General features: G+C 43.4%; 1 protein-coding gene across 1 annotated transcript in view; it reads left to right on the top strand.

Moving 5' to 3' along the window:
- Window positions 1-23,210, top strand: part of LOC135525043 (nuclear factor 1 A-type-like) — a 311,631-nt gene that overhangs the window by 66,175 nt on the left and 222,246 nt on the right. Inside the window, exon 2 of the mRNA XM_064952810.1 lies at window positions 7,195-7,723. Within this exon, the coding sequence (XP_064808882.1) occupies window positions 7,195-7,723 (529 nt within the window). The remainder of the gene's footprint in view (window positions 1-7,194; window positions 7,724-23,210) is intronic.

Genomic DNA, 23,210 nt, shown 5'->3' with positions numbered 1-23,210 from the left:
TCATATAAGAGCATTTATTATAGCAGTGTTGGTGTTGCAGTCTTACGCGATCCCTGCTCTTCCTGATTTAAATGAATAGGTTCGCATTGTTTGCATCAGTTTGAAAAGCCATATCATGGCGGGGCGAAGAGGCTCAACTAGGCAGTTTATAATTTGAACATTTTAAATAGGCTATGTAGACGAGATATTACTGTCCCGCATGTTCATGGCAGGCTATGAAGGCATATAGGCAACATTACTGTCCCGCATGTACATTGCAGGCTACATTGCAGACTATGTAGGCATATAGGCTACATTACTGTTCCGCATGTTCATTGCAGGCTACATTGCAGACTATGTAGGCATATAGGCTACATTACTGTTCCGCATGTTCATTGCATTGACGTTGGTCTCAGTAGCCTACTTCCTTAAAAGCGTCGATACTTTGGGAGCTATGTTGAGAGGTGAGCACAAGAGTTTGTCCTCCGCACACAGTGGACAAAAGTGAATTGTAGCTGTATGGAACTCCGTGCATGCTGTTGTAGCTACTCTCCGCGGTTAAAAGATTAACAACGTGCTCGACACTCAACCTTATATAAATGTAGATCGGGTGCTGAATCCTCGTATGTAATCCAAAGAACAAAATCCTCCTCTCCGCCATATACAGGACAGACGAAAAACGGATTCAATGTATCGTCTCCTGTTTAAGATTATTTTCTAAACGGAAACCATCTGTCGGGCTTCAGCAATAAGCAATTGGTTGGGTGTTCAGAGGCATTACTAGATCCATTAGCTACCGCACCCTTCTCGTTCGTAAATCCGACAGACTCATGCCAGAGTTCGCTCCACGGTGAAGCAAGCCGCACCACATGCCTTCAATGCTTTCGGTTTTTGCAACCTTTCAGTGGAGTGAATGAGAGATCTCTTACCGAGTCCAGAAGAACGAGCGTCTGACAATCAGATATTTTTTTTGTAACGGTATTAATACGATATATCAACATTTGCACCGTTCGAAGATCCCTTATTTTTTCCTCTTTCCTGTGATTTTAAACCTCCGCTACAGCCAGTCTGCGTTGGGACTTTTCTTTTGTTGTTTAATATGCCTCTGGTGAAAGTTATGAGTTCTCCAACAAAGGGACTGCTCTACGGCTTTTACTGCACTGTACGGTAGATGAATGCGGAGAGTGGAAGCGTTGTAACTCGAGGCGGGGTTAAAGTTCAGCTCTATGCAGCGGTGAAGCGTTCGTTGCAGTTCGCAGAGTTGGAAATGTGAAAGCAAGAAGCAGGCTTTATTTTTCTCTCTCCCTTCTCCCTGTCTCTCCTGTTTTCCCTTTTCACACACACGGACACAGCCACCACGCATACACGAGCAGACACGGACACACACTCACACACATAAACACGCAGACCCGTCACAGCAACCAAAACACACACACATACAATCTCTCTCTCACACACACACACACACACACACACACACACACACACACACACACACACACACACACACACACACACACACACACACACACACACACACACACACACACACACACACACACACACACACACACACACACACACACACACGCATACATACACCCTCCAAATCCAAGATTAGATACAACAGACATGTATTCTCCACTATGCCTAACACAGGTAAGTGAGCCTTTCATCTGTCTCTAACCATTTGTATTGCATTCATGCTTTCTTCCTCAGGGACAGGGTGATATGGGCTAACGTTGCTCAAGGCATGTAACTTTGTGTGCAGTAGATTCAGCATTCCTGGTTTGTCAGAGCCGTCTGAACTAACTACCACATGGCGGATGGCGCCTACCTCCTACATATATGCACACACGTATATTATATTTTAGTTAATACTAGACATTGACTATCTCGATGTCAAGCGCGCTTTAACTTGGACTACTTTTTGTATCCAGAGTTTCAATCCCAAAATTAAGGTGGCCTCTCCTATAAGTTACATGTGCACCTTGTTGTCGGCGCGTCTTTCCACATATTTGATATGAATGAATGCACACAATGTTTTAACATGGTGTACATCATTTTCCAAAGTTTCCCCCGGTCGGCTTCCAGGTCCCTGCACTTTGGATGTTTAACATCCATGTCTGTTGTCACTTTGTAGCGATTACTGCTTTGAACACAATATTTAAAATACAGCAATTTTCTTGGTCTAAATTGTATCCAAAAATGATCCAAATTAAAACTGTTTCACAGTATCGAGTCCCCGCCACTCTCTGGCATTACACTTTGCCACTCGCTGGCATTAAACTTTGTGGTGAACCATGTGCACGGGGAAAACACAAGTTGGGACATTACACTTTTCAAATAGGCTACTAGGCTACTATTATATTGGATTTTTATGGATGGTATTGTTTTTATTTGCGCACTATGAGTGACATGTACTATGCACTTCCTCAAGAACTTCGATTATATTTAAGAATTACTCAACAACTTTCTGTGCTCTAAGATAGTTGTCTTTTCTTGGACTTGAATGATTGTTGGTAGAGTTTGATACCCGAAATATGGTGGTTTGTAGGCATGACCTAAAGTTAGTCAAGGTGGGAACGCTAGTGGAATAGCTTGCTTCATGATCAGTTGCATATCCGTAAATGTCGTTAATGTTTAAAAGCATCATCCGCCTGTCGTTCCTAAAAAAAATCTAAATATTATTTTAGCAAATGTATCATAATACAGTTATGGGTTTGTTTAAGATGAGAAGATATTCTCAGTACGAGTAGCCTGGGGTAAATGTAAGATCTCCAGGAGGAAAGTTGCAGCTGCGCGTCAGGAAGGCACAGAAAAGATCCCTCCATATTCCATACATTATGTTAGGGGTTTGTTGAGGTGACAGAACAGAGGACCCATATACAAATGTACATTGACAGAGAAAAAGCGCACTTATTAATTGTAACTATAATTGTTCACATATTACAATGTTATAACAACATGTATTTTTTTCCCTTTTTTCCTTGTTATTGGAGGGCAGAAACGGATTTGTAGTTGTGAAAGTTCGGATGGATTTCTGTGTGTGTGGAATAGTTTTCATTGCCTAGAGCTGCATAAGGCCACAGTATAATTGATTTTTGAAATTGATTTCATATTGACCACCAATAGGCCTATCTATTGGCCTTGTCTCAAGTCAGTTGTATTTCAGTTTTGATCATATTTCCCGAAGTTGATTTCATGTTTTCATACATGTACTTTTCATTATTATTTTGGGATATAGCCTACCCTTTTTCAAACATTTTTTAAAACTATGACCACACAAATGTATGTAAATGACAAGTACCTGACTTAATAGCAATGATGGGTTCTGGTCCTGGACTTGCCAACCGTTACAATGGAAGACCTGTTCAGAACCATTAGTGCTAATTTACCTCTAGTGCCAAGCATTACTGATGAGTCCTGAATATGTATCTATTAATATTTAATACGGTTGTACAGTGCCTATACAACAAGACATAAGTGAAATGGGCCCAAAGGAGAAGACTGAAACCTCATACTAGTTGATGGACACTAACTTGAGAAGGGACATTTGGAGAAATTTCTCGCTTGAGTATGTAAAATATTTATTCATCCTCATTTTGCCTGAATCTGTTTTATTTCTTAAAACATGACCAGGGTAATTCACATGTACTACAATTCATCTCAGCTGTATAAAACAGAATCTGTACTAATTGGCAAATTTTAAGTGTTGACAGTTGAATGATATATTGCAAAGACGCTGTATGTAATAAAATCGTCATATTTGGGCAAACAATACTTATAATCAAAGTCTTTCAATTGATTTTAAATATATTTGGCAAATCTGGCAAGTTTTATTTGTGGGTCGAATCGTATACAAGACAGGCGGGCCTAAAGCACTTCCATATTTTTTGTTCACTGCAAAGCATTAAATATTATACCTAGAACTGAACATTGACATTCTTTGTGCATTTGTAGAAAAACTATTGATAATTGCCAGAATTTGTCATTGCGTACTGCCTTCGAGGCACATGGTAGTGTTTGTGTCTAGACGTGGAGAAGATGCAGATATAGAAACAGTTGTGCACGTTGCATGGCTTTGGAAAAACATGCCCCTTACGGCCTACATGAGGGTGTTCGAAGATTTACCTTTGTGTAATTGCTCCAATTGATTAGCGAGGCGTCTGCTCTGTTTGAGTCTATTTACTGTTGTGGGCATGGAGAGGAGAAAGTAAGCTCATCGACACACTCCCATAAGTACCTCTGTGTTGTGGCGTGGGTGTCAGTAGGAGAGGATGACCATCATTGCTTTTCTAAATGACAGTTATTCATGAGCTGTTGTTACAGGCCTGTTATTTGGAAACATTAGATTTGTCACCAAGGTGAACAGAAAGAAAACAAACTTCACAGCTGGAAGTTCAACTTAACATTTTCTACTGACACACTTTTATCAGTAAATATACATTACTCTAGTAGTGGAAATGCAGCATATTATATATATTGAAATGAGGCCTATACATGAAGTGGTTGAGGCACCTGTGCATGTGTGTTTTATTTATGTATAAAAGCAGCAAAAATGCAGAATGTAGACTATGCAGGTATTGTTCAAGTGGCCCAGAGACTGGGGAACTGTATATTTTATTACAGAAACCACAGATAACAATGCTCATATCAGCCATGAAGAAGTTATATTTCATAGCACATTGGCTGAAGTTACTTCAGTTGGAAATGCCATTTACTGGTTTTTAAAACAATACCATTTTCATGCCTATGAGACAAGTGAGTGTGAGTCCTTTTGAAATTTGATGAAAAGGATGGTGCCATGCCATCCCAGTCAGAGGTACAGTATTTCCACGTATCAAGATGAGGAAAAAGTTCTTTAATCTATGAATGTTTGAGTACATTTTGCACTGACTCAAATTAAGATCCTACATCTGTAGTTGAGCATGTTTTGTACTGGCTCAAATTAAGCTCTTACATCTGTAGTTGAGCACACTTTGCACTGGTTCAAATTAAGATCTTACATCTGTAGTTGAGCACACTTTGCACGGGATCAAATGAAGATCCTACATTTGTGGTTGAGCACACTTTGCACTGGCTCAAATTAAGATCTTACATCTGTAGTTGAGCACACTTTGCACTGGCTCAAATTAAGATCTGACATCTGTAGTTGAGCACACTTTGCACTGGCTCAAATTAAGATCTGACATCTGTAGTTGAGCACACTTTGCACTGGCTCAAATTAAGATCTTACATCTGTATTTGAGCACACTTTTCACTGGCTCAAATTAAGATCTACATCTATAGTTGAGCACACTTTGCACTGGCTCAAATTAAGATCTTACATCTGTAGTTGAGCACACTTTGTACTGGCTCAAATTAAGATCTTACATCTGTGGTTTAGCACACTTTGCACTGGCTCAAATTAAGATCTTACATCTGTAGTTGAGCACACTTTGTACTGGCTCAAATTAAGATCTTACATCTGTAGTTGAGCACACTTTTCACTGGCTCAAATTAAGATACTACATCTGTATTTGAGCACACTTTGCACTGGCTCAAATTAAGATCTTACATCTGTGGTTGAGTACACATTGCACTGGCTGGGGTGGTAAAATGGCCTGAGGTGAAGCCTACTCCAGACCACTCACTACTTCACTAACCTCTACTGAGTGTATTTGGGAAATTAATATACGTCTCTGATGGAGTGGTGCTTTCTCATTGTTTATAGCATTTGTTTGGATTTGATTGGTGCATTTTAAAATGTCCTGTTAGACCCGTGCCTAGTGTAGCTTGCCCCCCCCCCCATAAAACCCACAGCATACTCACTGTACATATGCATGTAAACACTCACCTAGAAGAGAAACATATCTGCTCCGTTGCTTATAGCGTGATCTAGTGTGGCATGCTGGTACAAAATTGAAACGGAGTGTTTGGAATTGGTACACTTATAAGTTTGGGTTAGAACGGTGTATCCGTGTGTCAAATCAAATGTATTTATATAGCCCTTGTTAGATCAGCTGATATAGCAAAGTGCTGTACGGAGAGGATTTGTTGTATATAACTAGGACAGATTTCAGGTTCCAGTGCTCTTTTATTTTCTCATTCGGCAATGAACGCTTTTAGTATATAATAAGGATTTCTACAAAGGAGTTTAGTTACATTTCGTCTCTTTGGTAGCTCAGCTGCGTTTATTTTTTTAATCTAAAATGTCAATGTAGTAAAGTGGGACCAGGCTAACATTGTGTCGTCAATGATCGTTTGTTCAATAGACTTAATGGTTGTGGTCATTCATCTATTATTACAATTTATTTGTTCCTCAAAAATATTTTGGCGTGAGTTTGCAGACGTGAGACTATTTTAAATATGAGAGAGTAGTTTTAAGAGGTTGTTGCCTGGTTGCTTTGTGCTGCATAGTTCTGGCCTAGTGTCGTGCTGTAACATTTACATGGCCTGTATTAGGTTGTGAGGCCAGATTTTGAGAGGGAGCATATTGTCCAGTGTGTGACTGTGCTAGTAGCAGGTGTAACGGACTGATCCACAACATGCCATCTATCCACATTCTTCCCCTAATAGCTGTGCAGGCAGCTCTCCCTGCTAATAACCCACATAATGTACCAGTCTTTCTGAGCGAAACGTTTCTGCCTGTACATCTCTTTGTGTGTGTGTGCGCGCATGTATATATGTTTGCATGGCGAACTGTTAAAAATAGACATTCAGCTTTCCCGCTCGGCTGTTGCTTTTTCTATCACCTCTCTGGCAGACACCCACAGACCCACATTCTTGCCAGAGAGCCAAGAACCGGCCGTATTTCACACTGCTCCCTCTTTGTCCGTACGGTCCAGAGAAACTCCTCCGTTAGCCCGTTCTCCGTGTGTTAATGAAACGGGCCCAAATGCAAAAAATGACGTAAATACTCATAAATACAAACGTGGCAGACATTGCATATTATTCTGAAATGGAAAATGTTTGTTTTCTAAAAATCATTTTTGGAATGATATTCTATCAAAGAGAAGTAGTGCATGTTCTTTATTGCGTTCCTTCATTGCCGAGTATTTCAGATACATGTCAATTAGTGTTTACTCAATGTATATCTGATTTCACAAGATTAATTGTAATGATTATTGTTGCTTTGCCTTTTATTCGATTGCATAAACAAAATGTTTCACTATGAATGTATGTTACCACCAAATCATTAATTATTTTCTCCTGTGGTCCTCTCTTTCACAGGATGAGTTCCATCCTTTCATCGAAGCTCTGCTGCCCCACGTGCGAGCGTTTGCCTACACATGGTTCAACTTGCAGGCCCGCAAGAGAAAGTACTTCAAGAAGCATGAGAAGCGCATGTCTAAGGAAGAGGAGCGCGCGGTCAAGGACGAGCTGCTCAGCGAGAAGCCTGAGGTCAAGCAGAAGTGGGCATCACGCCTCTTGGCCAAGCTCCGCAAGGACATCCGGCCAGAGTTCCGGGAGGATTTTGTGCTCACGGTCACCGGGAAGAAGCCCCCGTGCTGCGTGCTGTCCAACCCCGACCAGAAGGGTAAGATGAGGAGGATCGACTGCCTGCGTCAGGCCGACAAAGTCTGGAGGTTGGATCTGGTCATGGTCATTTTATTCAAAGGTATTCCCCTCGAAAGTACTGATGGCGAAAGGCTGGTAAAGTCCCCACAGTGCTCGAACCCAGGGCTGTGTGTGCAGCCTCATCACATTGGAGTTTCTGTGAAGGAGCTTGACCTCTACTTGGCCTACTTTGTTCACGCAGGTAAGTCCCTCTTTTGTTTCTCAACTCTCTAAACAAGTCAACATTTGTTAAAAATTGGAGTTGCATAAATGTTGGCCTCACTCCATATGATCATAGGAAATCGAAACCTGTGATAAAGTTGTACTGTTAATTGAAAATAAAAACACTTGGATGGGGTTAACTGCTCAATTGGACCTTATCAGAGAGCGCAGGCCAATGTAATGTACGTAGTTGACTTCACTCTTTCAAGGAACAATCACAGGCTACTCATTAAGTAAGCACCCGACCAAAACAAATTCCTTGTATTGAAGGAGGTTGATTCACCTTGCCCTCACCAGACCCAACAGTTCACCGCACAACACAGCACCACGCTCTCTCAGGATGCAGACACAAATGTTATCTGTAGCAGACAACCATCATTTCATCACAGCAGTAGTCTGGGAAAAGCAGGACAAATCTGCCAAACTCCTCGCACTGCCCTGTCCCTTTGCTGTTTCCAACGGGCCAGAAGTTGGTACTGTGTGACAACAGTCAGCTGCCTCAAAACACACTCTCTCCATCACGATTACTCAGCACAAGCAAATTAACTATTTGGTACATATAAAAACTTCAACATGCCATCAGCCTTATATTTGATTTCTCTCCTGTTAATAATTATTGTATTCAAAGGCTTTCTATTCAAAGGCTTTTAAAGAGTGGAAAATACATACTAATTAACAAATCAAGTCGATAGGGTTTTATGTTTTCCCCACGAGTTAAATCCTTATCTAGAAATGTTTTCAAAATGTCTGTAAAAAATGTGTGTTTTCACCATTTGATATGAGTTGTTCTTGTGCCATGAAAACTCACCCTGAGAGTGAAGTACAGTGCAAATAGCCGATAGAGAAATGTTCATTGGCGAAAGGCAGCGGGGGCTCCGTCCTCCACTGACAGCAACAAACACCAGCTTTCACTTGCAAGGTTTGGAAAGAGCTCTGTTCCACCAGGAAAACCGAGCACCTTAATTACAACCATTTCCACTCTCCAACAAATGGTTTCCAGAAGCTTAAGTGAGCTCGGTGTAATGTGTACCTAGTTTTACATTCCCATAGCATCATATTGTCATCATATATATATATATATATATATATATATATATATTTTTTTTTTTTTAAAGCTTTTGTTCAGTTTTTGCAGATTTTTGCATTGACAGCTGGCAAATTTAAGTTTAAAATGTTGAAGGAGGTTATGTAGTGATTTTGGTCAAATATCTGAATGGAGCTTTTGATGATTGGAATAGGCCTATAGGATTGGGGTTCCCTTGTGGGAGCTATGCAGTACGAAGTTTTAGTTGGGCTGGAATGGAAGCTCATTTTAACTTGAGCCAAGCACAAAAGTGTAGGCCTTTGGAGGATTTCTGTCCATATACTGTATAATCGGCCTCACCAGGAAATCATGAACTCATCAGTCAATGACGTTATAATGGGACACAAAGAAATCCCCGATTAGCAATAAACACATAAAACATTACATTAAATTGATCGATGGTGTAGACAAGTCAAACATTGACACTAATTTCCTAAGTTTATTTTTGCACTTATATTTTTTAGGAACAGATACATTTTTTCTCAAATATACTGAACAAAATATAAACGCAACATACAACAATTTCAATGATTTTACTATGTTGCAGTTCATATTAGGAAATCAGTCAATTGAAATAAATTAGGCCCTAATCTACGGATTTCACATGACTGGGCAGGGGCGTAGCCATGGGTGGGAGACTGGCCCACCCACTGTGGAGCCAGGCCCAGCCAATCAGAATTAGTTTTTCACCACAAAATAGTTTTATTACAGACAGAAATACTCCTCAGTTTCATCAGCTGTCCAGGTGGCTGGTCTCAGACGATCCCGCAGGTGAAGAAGCCGGATGTGGAGGTCCTGGGCTGGCATGGTTACACGTGGTCTGCGGTTGTGAGGACAGTTGGATGTACAGCCAAAATCTCTAAAACAACACTGAAGGCATCTGGTGTAGAAATTTACATGAAATTCTCTGGCAACAGCTCTGGTGGACATTCTTGCAGTCAACATGCCAATTGCACACTCCCTCAAAACTTGCGACATCTGTGGCATTGTGTTGTGTAACAAAACTGCACATTTTAGAGTGGCCTTTTATTGTCCCCAGCACATGGTGCACCTGTGTAATGATCATGCTGTTTAATCAGCTTCTTGATATGCCACACCTATCAGGTGGATGGATTATCTTGGCAAAGGATATATGCTCACTAACAGGGATGTAAACAAATGAGTGCAAACAATTTTAGAGAAATAAGCTTTGTGTGTGTCAGGAACATTTCTGGGATGTTTTATTTCAGCTCATGAAACATGGCACCAACACTTTACATGTTGCGTTTATATTTTTGTTCAGTATACAATTCGCTCAGGCTCATTGTGGCTTAAATGTCATGGGTACTTCTCTCTCGCGAGCATTCTGATAGCTAAAGTTGTTTTCAGCTTTGATTGTCAATCAGCTATCGGAGTGAGAACAAGAGGGAGAAGAAATAGATGGTTCCCACAGAGCACAGAGGTATGCCTTCAGTAGAATGAAGTCTGCAGTGTGTTCTCGCTCTCTCCATCTCGTTTTCTCTCTCTCTGTCTCTTGTCGCCTCATCCCACAGGATCAAGTTTCTTCCTCTGTCTTATTTAAAGCAGTGGAGCATTTCTAGAGCTCTGTTGATTACAAGCCATCTGAAGAGAGGCTGACCTCATGCACCGATGCCGAAGGTGGGGTTTTTCAGCTGAAGTCAGTAATTAAATGCCAGGGCAAGGTATCCCCCACTGCTGCCTGTGCAAGGGGTGGAAGAAGGGGACCCTCGTGACAACACTATCCTGCCACCAACCCATTTAACAGCAAACTTAGTATATCACTTTTAATATCAGGGAAAATTGAAAATTTTCAGGGAAATATGAAAATTCTCAAAAACAACTATTGTGCAAATTCACACAAAGTGTGTGTAAACTTGCAAAGTTGACAACATAATTTGCATTTTATTATCTTTATGCTTACTCTTGGTGAATTATTGTGCAACATGGTATATTCTTGGGAGAGGTTTGTGATATAATGCCACGTGCCTTACCCTACTTAGTGGCGAGTGTGTGTGTGAGGGGGGGGATGGGCCGGGATATCAGTCTTAACCAGGGCTTTCTGTGCGTTGTTCAACCGTCACATCATGTGTCATCTTTAGGAACAATGTGGTGTCAGGGCGGGCCCCCCTTTGACTACAGAGCAGGCAGAGTGGCCAGGGCTAATTTACAGCCTCGCTCTCAGCCCGGCAACTGGTCTCACTATCACAGGAGCACTCAACATGTGGGAAAGGTCATGGCTTAAGATGTTAGGTCCTTGACCCTATCTTCTAGGCATTTGACCTCTTAGACAAATATCACCCCTCATTAGCAGCCAGTCAAGCTGCTGGATAGCATTGGCTTTTGAAGCCTCTGTGATCTGCAGCCCACTTTCACTTTCCCAGCAGCCCACTTTCACTTGGTTTGGGGGCAGCAGGACCAGTTGGTTAGAATTAGCCAACAACCATTTTGACATTGACTGAAGCAACCGCTTCAAGCCATTTATTTAATGAACGCAGAAAAAAATTCTAAAATGTTGCAAGCCATACAGGATGCTATAGTAGCCTTTGATGGCTTATGTCTTGATAGTTTTCTGTAAAGTTGAAAGTTGTTGGTGTGATTAACTGTTGTAGTGGTAGTTAAAATCATACAAATTATATTGTAAAAATGTTCAGATTTATATATATATATATATTTTTTTTTCTTCACCAAGATAAGTATTATTGGCAAAAAACAGATGAAATAAAACTGTTGAGTGAGACTAGTGGTCCCATGGCTAAATCAAATCCAATTGTATTGGTCAAATACACATATTTAGAGGATGCTATTGCAGGTGTAGTGAAACAGTGCAGTGATATCTAACTATTCACGACAATACACACAAAAATAATGGAATTACGAAATATATACATATGAGGATGAGCAATGTCAGAGTGGCATTGACTAAAATACAGTAGAATAGAATACAGTATATACATATGAAATGAGTAAAGCAGCATGTAAACATTATTAAAGTGACTTGTGTTTAGTTATTAAAGTGACCAGTGATTCCATGTTTATGTATAAGGACAGCAGCCTGTACGGTGCAGGGTTGAGTAACTGGGTGGTAGCTGGCTAGTGATGGCTATTTAACAGTCCGTTGGCCTTGAGATATAAGCTGTTTTTCAGGTTCTCGGTCCCAGCTTTGATGCACCTGTACTGACCTAGCATTCTGGATTATGGGGGTGTCCTGGAGGGCATGCAGTGTGCCCCCGGTGATGCGTTGGGCAGACCGCACCACCCTATGGAGAACCCTGCAGTCGCGGGCGGTGCAGTTGCCGTACCAGGCGGCGATACAGCCCGACAGGATGCTCTCAATTGTTTGTGAGGGTCTTAGGGGCCAAGCCAAATTTCTTCAGTCTCCTGAGGTTGAAGAGGCGCTGTTGCGTCTTCTTCCATTTAATGTGTTGTGGTCAGACTGAATGTTCTATTAAGTCTGCTAACCATGACTTCATGTCACTTCTGGACAAGAGCAAGGAGACTGGAGGGTATTGGAAAAACCTATATGGTGGACAGCTGTCTCATCATTCAAGTGGGATAGTTACTCTTTATAAGACTCTGGTCCTTTAATGCAAACCTTGATTGCCGACTCAAGATAGTGGTCACTTAATAATGATTTATTGTGTGTCCCTTTTGGGAATTTTGTCTTGCATCTCAACAAACAGCAGAACAAGAAGAAGTGCAGGGAACCCACCCCTGGCCTGTTTGAGAGACACCAGTCTCCGCCCTGCAGTGCCAGTGGAAGTGAAATCAATCACAAAATGGAGGGTGAAGGACATTGAGTGATGCTTAAGGAAGCTGAAGGTGGGTGAAGGCCTCACTGTGGACTGGTTGGGTGATTTGGCTTGAGAGACCCTGGCCTGTAAAGGGAGAAAGACATCCATGGTCGGGTTGATTAGCCTAAATTATGGCGGTAAGGTCGCGAGCAATGTGGAAATAAAGAAAGCAGCCCACAGATCGGCTAGCTCGGAGGAATGATGTCCTAATAGAAAATAACAGAAACTCGGCCTTGTTGATTGAATTACATTTCCACCTCATCCTTCTCTCCGTTTTTGCTGTGCACAATACAATTGAAGGATATCACTAGCTGGATGAGAGAACATGTCACGGAGTGGACCTACAGTTGAAGTCGGAAGTTTACATACACATTAGCCAAATACATTTAAACTCAGTTTTTCACAATTCCTGAGTGGTATGACGGCTGTGTGGTCCCATGGTGTTTATATTTGCGTACTATTGTTTGTACAGATGAACGTGGTACCTTCAGGCATTTGGAAAATGCTCCCAAGGATGAACCAGACTTGTGGAGGTCTACCATTTTTTTCTGAGGTCTTGGCTGATTTCTTTTCATTTTTCCATGATGTCAAGCGAAGAGGCACTGACTTTGAAGGTAGCCCTTGAAATACATCCACAGGTACACCTCCAATTGACTCAAATTATGTCTATTAGCCTATCAGAAGCTTCTAAAGCCATGACATAATTTTCTGGTATTTTGAAAGCTGTTTAAAGGTACAGTCAACTTAGTGTATGTGAACTTCTGACCCACTGGAATTGTGATACAGTGAATTATGAGTGAAATGAGTGAAATAATATGTCTGTAAACAATTGTTGGAAAAATTACTTGTGTCATGCACAAAGTAGATGTCCTAACCGACTTGCCAAAAATACATTTGTGGAGTGGTTGAAAAACGTGTTTTAATGACTCCAACCACAGTGTATGTAAACATCCGACTTCAACTGTATGTGAACATTTACAGGGCTGCTGTTACATATGTTTTGTTGCTGCTTTACCTTGTTTGACCCTGGCGGCAGAGATGAACAAACAGTTTGCGTGTGTTGAAGGACTGTAAAGACGTCTGACCTATTTCCCTCTGAGCTCTTAAACAGATTTGCACTGTAAACTAGTTAGCTTTGACGATGCATCCTCGAGGCACTGTAACTTTTAGGTTCTGATCAAAAGTAAAGAGTCAGTCTATTTGTTTTACTGGCCTGGAACTGCAAGCATTTATGTCCAGAGAGTTTTGCGCAACCCTCCACAGGTTGGGCGAAGAGGGGTTTTGAAAGGACTTGGCCTTACACACAGAGCACACACACCAGTCTAGTTATCTGCCAGTTTAGATCATCAGCCACTGCTGGAAAACAAGGAAAGGGAAAAGAGACCAGCCGTTCCTTTGTAATGGTGCACACACACAAAGACGGTGGTTTGCTGTGTTTCCTAGGGGTTTTGCTGACAGTAACCAAATCTGGCAATATCTACCGGCTGACTTTTGGCTCTTCTAATGTTACAGCGGTTTTATATTTCCCTCCCCTTCCACAGGATGTGGAAGTACAATAACTTGCCGCTATTTAAGGCGATTGTGGGATAAACCACAACCTCTGTTGTGGTTACTGCAGTACACATTGTGGCTTGGGAACCCCTCACCACCACCCACCCACTCAACCCCCCCCCCCCCAAATCCCACTAACCACCCGACTGCCATAGCTATGATTATAACAATGACTGTGCCACCACACTCTCTTTCGTAAGTACAGAGATACACACACACACACACACACACACACAAGCACGCACACACACACACACACGCACGCACGCACGCACGCACACACACACAGACACAGACACAGACACACACACACACACACACACACACACACACACACACACACACACACACACACACACACACACACACACACACACACACACACACACACACACACACACACACACACACACACACACATACTGTACCATTCATTGTAATTGAGGTTGGGGCTCATTCATAAAAATGCTTCATTGTCATAGCGTTTGATATCAGCGAGTAATAGCATGTTTGTGTAGATGACCGACTAGAGAAATCCAACAGCTGGCCCAGACCCCAGTGCCAAAGGACTAGCACAGCCAGGATTAGATAGCCAGGATCAGATAGCCAGGATCAGATCATCTGATACACTGCCTGTTTAATATCGCTGGATGTGCTGGCCAATTAGTCATCTTGACTGCTTTGAGGACCTTCTATCCCTTCGTCTTTGTCAATTTCTTTGTTGTTCATTTGATAAGCAAAAACTCATTCTCTCTCTCAACAAACCAGTGCATTTGGGTGATTCCATAACATTTTAAATCCTATTACACAATAAATATAAAAGAGATTAGCTGATTACAAAATCTCATATTTGGACAGAAAATGTTTTTATAATGACAATGCCAGCTTTGAGCAGCAGAGGCTAGACTACATAGCATTAGCGTTAGTGTAGCATAGTGTGCGCTGGCCTGGCATGTGTTTAGAGATGCGATGCTGTCTCAATGGGGCAGACGGACGGATGGGGGGATTGGCAATGGGTAAGTTGGGCTAATTAATTCTGCATTAATGCCCCAGTCACCCCAAGACATCCCCAGCAGCAGAGAGGGGGAGACAGAGGTATGTGCCAAGCTTTCTGAAACTCGCTGTTCTCTTTCTTCTTTGTTCATGAGATACGGTGGTTATCTATGAGACCTAGGCTGACAGGAATCTGCAGGCCTCAAATCTGCAGGACTGATATTTTCTCCTCTCCTCCATGTTGGATATTTGCTTTTCTTCTTCTTGTCTGTTTTTTCTGTCTGGTTTAAAGGAGTTAAAGCCTAGGAACTGCATGTGTCAAACTATAGCTCTCCCTAACAGCTAAGAACATTCAGGAATTCAGGACACAGACGTCTCTTCCCGATTCAGAACAGCAGCTTTGGCTAACTTCTGAGAATGGACTCTTTGTATCCACATGCCATTCAACAAGAGTCCCATTGTCTTTTGCTCCCCTCTAGCCTCAGCGCTAGTCATTGCTCAGTCTTTATTGTATGCACTGTGATTGTATTAGGACTTGATGAGGACTTCATTTTAATGGTGGGCAGACAGCTCATATGCTGTTCAGGCCTGAGCGGGGAAAACTGTGCTAATCATCTAATTACCGCCAGGATTCTTTTTTTTTTTGCCAAGCGACCGCTACGTAGCTGTACATGGGTCAAAGCGAACGCAGAGAGGTAGAAACAAGCCATTCATCTTGTCGCCTGTCTTGGAATATTACACTTGTTGTCCTGCACATTGATTTGCCATGCCACATGACGGCGTGTCGGTGACGCAAACTGATGTACTTTTTAAACCACACAGATGCAGACACACACACACACCAACGAATGTGGCAGCGAGGGTTCGGAAAGGGGAGGAAGAGACAAAAGGGTCAGGCCCAGAATCTCAGTATTCACTGTGTTTAAATGTCAGTTCCTCTCCCGTCTTTGTCCAGGGAGCTACAGGAATGTGCTGCAGCCGGTGATTTGTGCCAGTCAGTAGGGAAATATCGTAACCGTCTTTATGGGGGATCTTAGCAACTGAGAGAGGCTCATCTCCTGCCACCCAGTGCCCTAGCTCTCTCACTTCAGCTGCCACTTTCCAGCCGGCCCAGTGCAAACGGACGAGATTTGTTTCTCGGTCGAAGGCACTACATCGCAGTGTTGCGGCGTCACGACAGCCTGGGTTCTATCCCATAGGGCGGCGCACAATTGGCCCAGCATTGTCCAGGTTAGGGGAGGGTTTGGCCATGGGGAGGCTTTACTTGGCTCATCGCACTCTAGCGACTCCTTGTGGCAGGCCGTCGCCTGCAGGCTGACTTCGTTCATCAGTTGAACGGTGTTTCCTTCGACACATGGGTGCAGCTGGCTTCCTGGTTAAGCAAACGGGTGTTAAGAAGCGCGGTTTGGCAGCTCATGTTCCGGAGGATGCATTACTCAACCTTCCCATTTCCTGAGCCCGTTGGGGAGTTGCAGCGATGAGAAAGATTGTAATCACAAAAAATGGGTTAAAAATATTTGTTTAAATAAAAGGGCCTTTATTGGTATATACTAAAGGTCTCCAACCCTGTTCCTGGAGAGTAAACCTACTGGAGGTTTACACCAGGCCTCGCTGCAACCAGCTAATTATTAGAATCAGGTGTGCTAGATTAGAGTTGGAGTGAAAACCTACAGGAGGGTAGCTCTACAGTAACATGTTTGGAGTGAAAACCTACAGGAGGGTAGCTCTACAGTAACATGGTTGGAGTGAAAACCTACAGGAGGGTAGCTCTACAGTAACATGGTTGGAGTGAAAACCGACAGGAGGGTAGCTCTACAGTAACATGGTTGGAGTGAAAACCTAGAGGAGGGTAGCTCTACAGTAACATGGTTGGAGTGAAAACCTACAGGAGGGTAGCTCTACAGTAACATGGTTGGAGTGAAAACCTACAGGAGGGTAGCTCTACGGTAGGTAACATGGTTGGAGTGGAAACCTACAGGAGGGTAGCTCTACAGTAACATGGTTGGAGTGAAACCGGTGAATATTCATCAGTCCAAACAGGTGTTATTCTTCTTCTGTGGAGAGTGGGTCTCTGAGGGAGCATTGCCACAAGGCTCGTAACATGGTTGGAGTGAAACCCTACAGGAGGGTAGCTCTACAGTAACATGGTTGGAGTGAAACACTACAGGAGGGTAGCTCTACAGTAACATGGTTGGAGTGGAAACCTACAGGAGGGTAGCTCTACAGTAACATGGTTGGAGTGAAAACCTAAAGGAGGGTAGCTCTACAGTAACATGGTTGGAGTGAAAACCTACAGGAGGGTAGCTCTACAGTAACATGGTTGGAGTGAAAACCTACAGGAGGGTAGCTCTACAGTAACATGGTTGGAGTGAAACCCTACAGGAGGGTAGCTCTACAGTAACATGGTTGGAGTGAAAACCTAAAGGAGGGTAGCTCTACAGTAACATGGTTGGAGTGAAACCCTACAGGAGGGTAGCTCTACAGTAACATGGTTGGAGTGAAAACCTAAAGGAGGGTAGCTCTACAGTAACATGGTTGGAGTGAAAACCTACAGGAGGGTAGCTCTACAGTAACATGGTTGGAGTGAAACCCTACAGGAGGGTAGCTCTACAGTAACATGGTTGGAGTGGAAACCTACAGGAGGGTAGCTCTACAGTAACATGGTTGGAGTGAAACCCTACAGGAGGGTAGCTCTACAGTAACATGGTTGGAGTGAAACCCTACAGGAGGGTAGCTCTACAGTAACATGGTTGGAGTGGAAACCTACAGGAGGGTAGCTCTACAGTAACATGGTTGGAGTGGAAACCTACAGGAGGGTAGCTCTACAGTAACATGGTTGGAGTGGAAACCTACAGGAGGGTAGCTCTACAGTAACATGGTTGGAGTGAAACCCTACAGGAGGGTCGCTCTAACCACTAGGCTACACTTCTTCTGTGGAGAGTGGGTCTCTGAGGGAGCATAGCCACAAGGCTCGTAACATGCAACATCCGGCGAGCAATTGGGTTCAGTCAGAAAACTGTCAGAGTGGACACCGGAGGATGAAGAGGGATTTCCAGCATTACAAATGCATTCTTAGAATTGTGTAATTCTTCTGTCCGTTGCGGTGGGGGCACTGCTGTCCTTTATCTTGAAGAGGTTTCAACTGGTTCAGTGCCAAGGCAAGAAACTGAGACCATGTGATCCACTGACGAGCCTCTATTGTGTGGTGAACCCATTTGGGACGCCATATAAAAAGGACTGCAGACATGAAACGGAACAGCTGTGGCCGTCTGTAGGGGAAAGTTGCTACAGATGGTGAAAGAAGTGAAAAATAAACTACCGTATGGCTGGTAAAATATAGAAGACTAGGGGTTTGCTGAACTGGTTCCTCTCACATCGTGTGTGTATGTTTGCAATGCATGTCTTGTCTTAGTGAGTGTGTTCAGTCAAGTATTGTTTTTAGCTGTTGTGTTATAGTGGAGAATGCTTCTTGAATCAACGCTCTGTCCTTATACCATTTCTGCCCATCTGCTGTGCCGTTCAACACGGATGTATTTCCTCTGCGCTCCAACTGACATGTTACCCCATTATATTTATATTATATTTAACAATATTTGCATGTACTGTATATTCATTCAAATTAGCTGGTGGACCTTTGGGGGGGGGGGAGGTGTGTGTGTGTGTGTGCATGCACTGTGTATAGACTAGTGCAGGTCCTGTCTCTCTGCTCTGTAGTTAAGAATGGAGGTCAGGCCAGCCGTCTGCCAGTGGGCCCACTGTCCCAGGGTCTCCCGCTCTGCTCTGCTCACCCTGCGGTGATTAAACCGTGAGTGATCCGCTCCTCCTCGTGATGCACTGGATGGAGAGGGAAAATCCAGCCTGGGAAGTATCCATCTGTAACACAGCATCTACTGTTTCAATCTCCAGCAGCTTTCTCCCCAAAACAACTGCAGTTAGGCTGCATGGCCAGAGATGTGTGGACAGAGAGGCCTGTGGTTATTACGGACAGAAGAACCAGGCAAACTCCAAAGTCACCCTAAGTGTGATTGATGAGGACGGTAGTCGTTAGGTTAACGAATGGACTGTGCTTGGTGGGTAAGTGAAGCAGCAGAGCTGGGGATTTGACAGTGAGCCATCCCAAAGCCCCAGAGTGGAGGAGAGACGGGGGAGCTGCTCTCCCCTTGGCATATTTGAAAAAGACTGTCCTGCCTCTTTGGACAGTGTCCAGGATGAGAAGCCATACGAACCGGACATTTTGTAACGATGGCCGCTGACGTGACGTCGTGAGCAAGCTCGCATTTCACCTCATTGTCGTCGTTTTCTTCCCCCGATTGGTTTCCGTTCAGATTGTCAGATGCTGGTTTTTAATTATTGACAAGTGAAGCATTTTTTTCCCGCCAGCACCACCCCTTGGTCGCTCCATCTGTGTATGCGGAGCAGGGAAATATAAATGAATACGTCAATGAGGATACTATGGCCGTGGCGCTACGTCTTGCCAAGCCACAAGGCCCTGGCATGACGCACACTGAACCCCCTTGTTTAGTTCAGGGGAGCGGATGGGTGCTTCTTGAAGAAAACATCAACCCAACACATTAGCAATTACGCTTCCCTGGTTTGCTTCAGGAGCGAATGTAAACGTTGCTTGTCCTTGCATGCCGGGGAAAAACAACGAGCTCGGGACCAAGCTACCTTTCTGAAGGAGAAAAAAGAAAGGAACCCGGGCATAGGGAAGTTGGGATATTGTTTTTTCCATTCCTGAAGTGCTTCCCAGCTCCAAGCCATCCTAAAGGCTACTGAGACGAGAGGAAGGGGAGAGATGCTGTAGGTCTGTATGGCTTGTGTGTCCTAATGAGGAAACTTACTGTCAAATCATGACCCTCCTTCTCTTACTCACCTTCTCTTGCACGGTGATTTCACCGAAAAGCTTCCCACTCTGCCATGAATGAGGGACAGAAAGAAAGAACCCTCACTTTAGGTCCGCTGTTCTCAAAGAGAGGATCAGCGTGGTGCGTTTTGTTTTTAGGAAATGAATATGGTACCTTTTACGTGATACCCATTCGATGTTGTGGCCACTCCCAGATAGATATGCTTGCTGCTTGTTAGTTTTGTTCGACCAGTATGTCTGACACAAGGGCATTCTCCACCGCCAGGCATTACGGCCCTTCAACCATAAAACTGTTTTCAGAGGGGAAACAAAAGCGGCACTTGATTAGTCGTGAAACCGTCTGGGAACGAGACTCTCGGCAACCAAGCTAATTGGTCAACATTTCCAAACAAGAAAGGAGAAACTCCTGTTCACGTATACGCACATTTAAATGAATGTCTTTTTCTCTTTTTATGAGGCCCCTTCTAATCACGAGCACCAGTTTTCCCCCGTCATTCTTTGTGTGTGTTATTTAGTCTCCATCGCCAGCCTCACTCCCTGAACCCAAATGTATTGGAACTGAGGGGGGCCCTCCCTCTCCTAACGGACGGCTCATATTTCTTCACACAGACATAGACGGAGTCTGGCCCCGGAGGACTCAGCGCTCTGGAGTGAAATATTGAATATTGTTTAAAGATGACTTTTGTCCGTGCATGGACTTGGAGGGAGGGAGAGGGGAGTGGGTGGGAGGGGGAGAGGGTACAGAACAAAAGGGAAAGAAGTCACTGAGTACCTCCTTCCATTCAGACCATACGGGCACCATCACAAGGGCTAACCTCAGTAAGTCGTCCCAAACCAAGGTGTCTGCGGTCTTCCTCTATGCTTTTATCTTGATTGAGTTCTCATTTGACCCTTGTGTTGTCTGTGCACTGTGAGCGCTTATCTAATTGCTAACGAACACACACGTCAAACAAGCGTATCTCACGCCGTCTCGTCAAGCAAAAGGGAAGTAAGTCAATAAACGAAATGTTACAGGTGGGTCGTCTTCCTAGAAATTTGGGACCTGCTGTGAGTCGAGATATTTCCCCTCACACCCGTTGGCTGCGGAAAACAAGTGGTGGTAGCCCTGGGCCTACTCCCTGCTCGTCTGCACCCACCATCCTCCCCCACTCCCCCACTCCCGGAGCTGAGAGAGAGAGGCTGGAGGGTACGGTTCAAAGTCAGATATTCTGAGATAAGGCAACAATCAATCATACCAACTCTGTGTCGTGTGACCAGCCAAAACTGCTCTGCCTGTGACCAGGCAGGCAAAAGTTAGTGCTTCTCTCTCTCTCTCTTTCTCTCTCTCTCGCTCTTTCTCTCTCTCGCTCTCTTTCTCTCTCTCTCGCTCTTTCTCTCTCTCTCTCTCTCTCTTTCTCTCTCTCTCGCTCTTTCTCTCTCTCTCTCTCTTTCTCTCTCTCTCTCTCTCTCTTTCTCTCTCTCTCTCTCTCTCTCTCTTTCTCTCTCTCTCGCTCTTTCTCTCTCTCTCTCTCTCTTTCTCTCTCTATCGCTCTTTCTCTCTCTCTCTCTCTCTTTCTCTCTCTCTCTCTCTCTCTCTCTCTCTCTCTCTTTCTCTCTCTCTCTCTCCCCCTCTCTCTCTCAATTCAATTCAATTCACTTTATTGGCATGACGTAACAATGCACATATTGCCAAAGCTTATTTTGGATACTTACAATATGAAAAAAAAACGAGATTCAAAATTGTCAATGGGACAACAGTAACAACAATAACCAAGGGTCAAAATAACCAGACATTGAACAATAACAATAAGCATACAGTAGAGGACATTGACATTGCAGGTTGATTGAACTGTCAGACACTGTCCCTCAACTTATGGCAGGCAGCAATGTAGTGCGCTGCCAACCCACAGCTCTCTGCGTCCTCCCCCAACAGAACGGGTAGCCTACTCTCATCAGAGAGGTCTTTGAAACCTTTAAGAAGGGTTTCAAATTTGGGGTAATGACACTCTCTAATTGTTTTATATTTTTGACATGTTGTCAGGAAATACAGCTCTGTCTCAGGTTCTGCTGTTGTACAGTGGTTGCACAGCCTTTCCTCTACAGGGAGCCAGGTTTTCCTGTGTCTACCCTTCTCAATGACAAGGCTGTGCTCACTGAGCCTGTACATTGTGAAGGTTTTTCTAAGGTTTTGATCAGTAACCATGGTCAAATAGATAGCCACGATGTACTGTCGATTTAGGGCCAGATAGCACTGCATTTTGCTTTGTGTTTGTGCTTGTGTTTCCCAATAAGCAATGTAGTTGTTTTGACTGTGTTGTAATTTGGTTTATTCTGATTGATTGGATGTTCTGGTCCTGAGGCTTGTGTGTGTTCGTATTATTATTATTATTAAGTATGTGAACTCAGCTCCAGGACCAGCAAGATGAGGGGACTCTTTTCTTTACTCTCTCTCTGTCTCTCTGTCTCTCTGTCTTTGTCTCTCTCTCTGTCTCTCTGTCTTTGTCTCTCTCTCTCTCTCTCTCTCTCTCTCTCTGTCTCTCTGACTTGTCAGTTATTTTCTGTTGATGTCTGTCCCCTTCTCTCTCTCTCTCTCTCTCTCTCTCTCTCTCTCTCTCTCTCTCTCTCTCTCTCTCTTTCTCTCTCTCTTTCTTTTTCTTTTTCTCTCTCAATTCAATTCAATTCAAGGGGCTTTATTGGCATGGGAAACATGTGTTAACATTGCCAAAGCAAGTGAGGTAGATACTATATAAAGTGAAATAAACAATACATATTAACAGTAGACATCACACATACAGAAGTTTCAAAACAATAAAGACATTACAAATGTCATATTACGTATGTATACAGTGTTGCAACGATGTACAAATGGTTAAGGGTACACAAGGGAAAATAAATAAGCATAAACATGGGTTGTTTTTACAATGGTGTTTGTTCTTCACTGGTTGCCCTTTTCTTGTGGCAACAGGTCACAAATATTGCTGCTGTGATGACACACTGTGGAATTTCACCCAGTAGATATGGGAGTTTATCAAAATTGGATTTGTTTTTGAATTCTTTGTGGATCTGTTTAATTTGAGGGAAATATGTCTCTCTAATAATGTCATTCATTGGGCATGAGGTTAGAAAGTACAGCTCAGTTTCCACCTCATTTTGTGGGCAGTTTGCACATAGCCTGTCTTCTCTTGAGAGCCATGTCTGCCTACAG

Source organism: Oncorhynchus masou, chromosome 31 (genome assembly GCF_036934945.1).
Source record: "Oncorhynchus masou masou isolate Uvic2021 chromosome 31, UVic_Omas_1.1, whole genome shotgun sequence".
Taxonomy (NCBI): Eukaryota; Metazoa; Chordata; class Actinopteri; order Salmoniformes; family Salmonidae; genus Oncorhynchus; species Oncorhynchus masou.
This window is presented reverse-complemented; position numbering and strand designations above follow the sequence as displayed.